Source organism: Diaphorina citri, unplaced genomic scaffold, assembly GCF_000475195.1.
Source record: "Diaphorina citri unplaced genomic scaffold, Diaci psyllid genome assembly version 1.1 scaffold875, whole genome shotgun sequence".
Classification (NCBI taxonomy): domain Eukaryota; kingdom Metazoa; phylum Arthropoda; class Insecta; order Hemiptera; family Psyllidae; genus Diaphorina; species Diaphorina citri.
Window position 1 is genome coordinate 69,643 of NW_007378307.1, and position 4,665 is coordinate 74,307.

General features: G+C 40.8%; 1 protein-coding gene across 1 annotated transcript in view; it reads right to left on the bottom strand.

The window, feature by feature from the left end:
- LOC103512705 (TBC1 domain family member 16) overlaps positions 1-4,665 on the bottom strand; it is a 20,487-nt gene that overhangs the window by 4,109 nt on the left and 11,713 nt on the right. The window contains 1 exon segment of the mRNA XM_026826103.1: positions 615-744. Coding sequence (XP_026681904.1) covers positions 615-744 — 130 coding nt within the window.

Sequence of the window (4,665 nt, forward strand, 5' to 3'; positions counted from 1 at the left end):
GTCGGTCGGTCTGTCCCCATAGAAGGAGTTATCCAAACCTGGTCGACCTATATATCAAATTAAAGGTCTTTTTATCAGGAACACGAAAATGGTGGTGCAAATTTTGTCCAGAAAACCATAAAGCCAAGAAACCAAAAAAACTGGTTTTTGGGGGATTTTATTCACATTTTCTCTCACAAATGAGCTCTGATCTCGAAATTTGTCGCGATGACCTATGAACTCAAAGCGAGAAAGTTTTAGATAATACTTCAGTCGTTATTTTAAGACCGGTTTTAGCGTCACCTATGTTAGGCTACGCCGAGCAAGGCCAATAAATGGATGGGTGACTTGAACCTTATATTGGGAATAAGGGAGAACGGGCTCTAGTCTTGATTTTAAATCATTACGTGAAAGTAAAATCAAAAAATCAAATCAAGAATGATAATAAACTGAATATTAAACAAATTAGGTAGGTACATAGGTACTGATTTTCTCTAATCACGATCGAATAAACTACGGGCTAAAAAATTCCCGGAGGGACGGGCCCAGCTTGTTGTGTACCTATCGAGTTAAGCTGCTAAACACCTTTGTTATTGCATAAATATTAATGGACATAAGTTAACATGTCCACTTACTTCATGGTATCTACATGTGGGTTGGCATCTCCAGCATAGAACGGATTGCCCCTGTCTGTTCTAATCACATCCTTCTCCACCACACTTTCCACACACCGCAGAAATTCTTCCTTCTTCTCGTCCACCAAACCTGGAATAATGAGAGTATAATTATCATGAAAATTATTCTTTGAATAATGCCGTTCACATTTTTAGGGACATTAGAGCATTACAGCCTGCCTAGTTAGCTTAGTTGGTAGTGCGTCTGCCTTGTAAGCGCTAGGATGCGGATTCGATTCCCGCCCGGGGTGGATTTCATCCCGAAGGGATAAGGTTCGTTCTCCGAATGGCTAGCTTTCTCCTATTTTGTCTCCATTCTCTCTTCGCTTTAGGAACGATAAGACCTTAGCAGTTACAGTTCCGTCTGTCAAACTTTTTTTTTTTAAGCCCCAGCCCCTAAATTTTAGTGTGCATTTTTCAGAGAAATAAAAAAAATGGAACATTGAAGAGAAGTTGGTAGCATTAGTGGAAGTTCAAACTGGTCTGTATGACACCAGTCATGCAGATTACATGAAAACCAGATACACCCTGGTGTATGGCTGATAGAAGAGATATTTTCTCTATTTTGTCATCACTATTCAGCTACAGCTGCAGCTGCTACAATATTTTATTGATCAGCTCCCATGGCGTAGTGGTCACTGCGCTCGCCTTGCACACGGGAGACCCGGGTTCGATTCCCGGCGGGGTCAAGAAATTTGCATCATGCAAATGATTGATTCCGTGACTGGCTGTTGTGGGGCCCACTCAGCCTCGTGAGGAAAATGAGTAGCTATGACATGTAAATGCGCATAGCGACCGGTGCCAGTCCAAATGTTGTATGAACAATGGCCCACACTCAGCCTCGTGAGGAAAATGAGTAGCTATGACATATAAATGCGCATAGCGACCGGTGCCAGCATGGTAGGTAACCCACTCGGCCTCGTGAGGAAAATAAGTAGCTATGACATATAAATGCGCATAGCGACCGGTGCCAGCATGGTAGGTAAACATTGGATTTTAGGATTAAGATCGGGGCAATCAATTAAATTATTCAAGAGTTTAAATTATTCAAGATCCAATGGGTTCTGGTGCATTCAACTAACTATAGCTGCGCCACGCCGCCACGCCGCGCCACCGGGCCGCTATACCTACTCGATATAGTCCTTCTGGGTGTTTTTGGCATCAAAATCAAAAACCTGTGCAATAGTTCTAAACTAAAATGGACGCGGCACATCAGGGATCAGGAAGAGACCGCCTTAACATAATAAATCAAAAACCTCAAAAGTCGCCTCGTTTCGCCTTTCGCGAAGCCTTCGATTCGATTCCCGCCAATCGCGGATTTGATCATGAACCGATAAGGTTCGTTCTCGGAACGGTTGGCTTCCTCTCCTATCCTGAACTTTCCTCTTTGATTTCGGGACGATAAGATCTTAGCACTTACCGTTCCCTCTATCAAACTTCTTAAAAAAGGTACATAGGTAAGTATATTATATACTATACCTGTGTCTATGTACGTAGAGGTAGGCGGGTAATACATATACTTGACTCACAGTCTGTGGTAAGTTGATTCAGTATGTAGGTCTGTATGTCATCACCGTGGTTGAATGTACTTGGTACTCGTATACTACTATAAGTAATATTTTAAGTATACTAATGTACGAGTATAGTATATATACCTATGTATTTTATGTACCTATAGTCGTATTACATTATGATATAACCCAGGTCATTATGTGTTATGTATTCTCCTGTGAAATGGGTACCTGTTTCAATCGTATGTACAGGGTGGAGCAGAAATCTTTGGACAACATACAGTGTGTAACAGTTCAATAATTCTCAAGCTGTGTCCAAACATAATCGATCGACGCGACGAGGAGAAATGTTGTCGAGGCAGTATGGACGGTTCAGTCGACATCGATCGACGGCCGTTCGACTATGTATGGACACACCTTTAGACCGGACACACAGGTTTAGTTTTGCATGCCGGTTTTTATCTGACTGAGTGCGCCCACGTTAGTTAGAAGTTAGTATATTCTTACATTAAGGAGTCTGCTGGTGTTTACTTGAATATTGTTCAAGTAAACACCAGACCATCAGGATTAGGAAATTGAAAATTGAACTTTCGACCTTTTACAGTTATTTTTTCGGAGTTTTGACCTCAGATTTGGATTTTTCCCAACTTTTTACATAGGAATCGACTATTTATTTAGAATTTTTACCCATTTGCAACTGCTCCACTGAGTGCTTTAATCAAGTAGCGACCATTAGCGACATTACCAGAGTATTAAAGAAAGTTCAACGAGTGGATAGAATTAGTAAAGGACGCTATAAAGCTGTGTCCACACATATTCTAAGCCGTCGATCGACGTCAATTGAAACCGTACACTGCCTCGACAACATAGAACAACTGCTCCATTGAGTGCTTTAATCAAGTACCGACCATTAGCGACATTACCAGAGTATGAAAGATAGTTCAACGAGTGAATAGAATTATTAAAGGACACTATAAAGCTGTGTCCACACATATTCTAAGCCGTCGATCAACGTCAATTGAAACCGTACACTGCCTCGACAACATAGATTCACCTCGTCGATCGACCATCGATTGACGGCGTTGATTTTGTGTGGACACAGCTCTAGCAGTGCTGTGATGTCCACAAAAATTGCGAAGAGGCTCTCAGATTCACTACAAATAATTTCTGATTGTTAGTATATCTAATTAAATGCTTTTTTTAAGAGGTTTAACAGAGGGAACTGTAACTGCTAAGGTCTTATCGTCCCGAAATCGAAGAGAGAAGGAAGACAGAATAGATAATAGAAAGTAAAAAGTACCTAGTATCGTTTCGGATCACCTATGTGGCGTGAGTCATGAATGACTAACGGGAGCACTCTAGGTGTTAAACTACGAGTAGTAGTTCGTGCCAGCCTAGATAGCTTGGTTGGTAGTGCACCTGCCTTGTAAGCGCAAGGTCGCGGGTTCGATTTCCGCCCGGGGTGGATTTTATCCTTAACAGATAAGGTTCTCGGAACGGCTGGCTTTCTCCTATCCTGTATTCCTTCGCTCTTCGCTTTAGGGACGATAAGACCTTCGCAGTTACAGTTCCCTCTATCGAACCTCTTCAGGAAAAGAAGAAAAAAGTCACCTGAACAGTTGTCAATATCAAAAAAGTCACCTGAATAAAAATTAACAGAGTAGGTATTCCTACAACCGTGGTACGCTTAACACCTTTTCGTAGATTCGTATAAGCTTAACCCATCCTTTGGGTCATTTGTTCCTACACCTAAGTCTCAGCGTGGGCTTTTTAGTCCGTCCTTCCTTTATTATATTACAATAGTAATAATAAAAGGTACCTATAGTGGACGGACTATTGTATTCGCTTCGGTGTCGTCTGTCTGTCTGTCCCCATAGAAGGACTTATCCAAACCTGGTCGACCTATATTCTCAGAATGGGCTTTTTAGTCCGTCCTTCCTTTATTATATTACAATAGTAATAATAAAAGGTACCTATAGTGATAGTGGACGGACTATTGTATTCGCTTCGGTGTCGTCTCTCTGTCTGTCCCCATAGAAGGACTTATCCAAACCTGGTCGACCTATATATCAAATTAAAGGTCTTTTTACCAGGAACACGAAAGTGGTGGTGCAAATTTCGTCCAGAGAACCATATTGGGAATAAAGGGAGAACGGGCTCTAGTCTTGATTTTAAATCATTACATGAAAGTAAAATCAAAAAATCAAATCAAGAATGATAATAAACTGAATATTAAACAAATTAGGTAGGTACATAGGTACTGATTTTCTCTAATCACGATCGAATAAACTACGGGCTAAAAAATTCCCGGAGGGACGGACCCAGCTTGTTAACATATCTGTTTTGATATGGTGTACAAATTGTTTCCACTTATGCGATCTGGTAACTGCTTTCCAAATATTTGTCATATTTTTTGTAGAAAGTAATATTTTGCAAAATCGCAAACATCCATAGTATGTACGACCGACATGATGCACAAAATCCAAAATGTAATTTTCAAA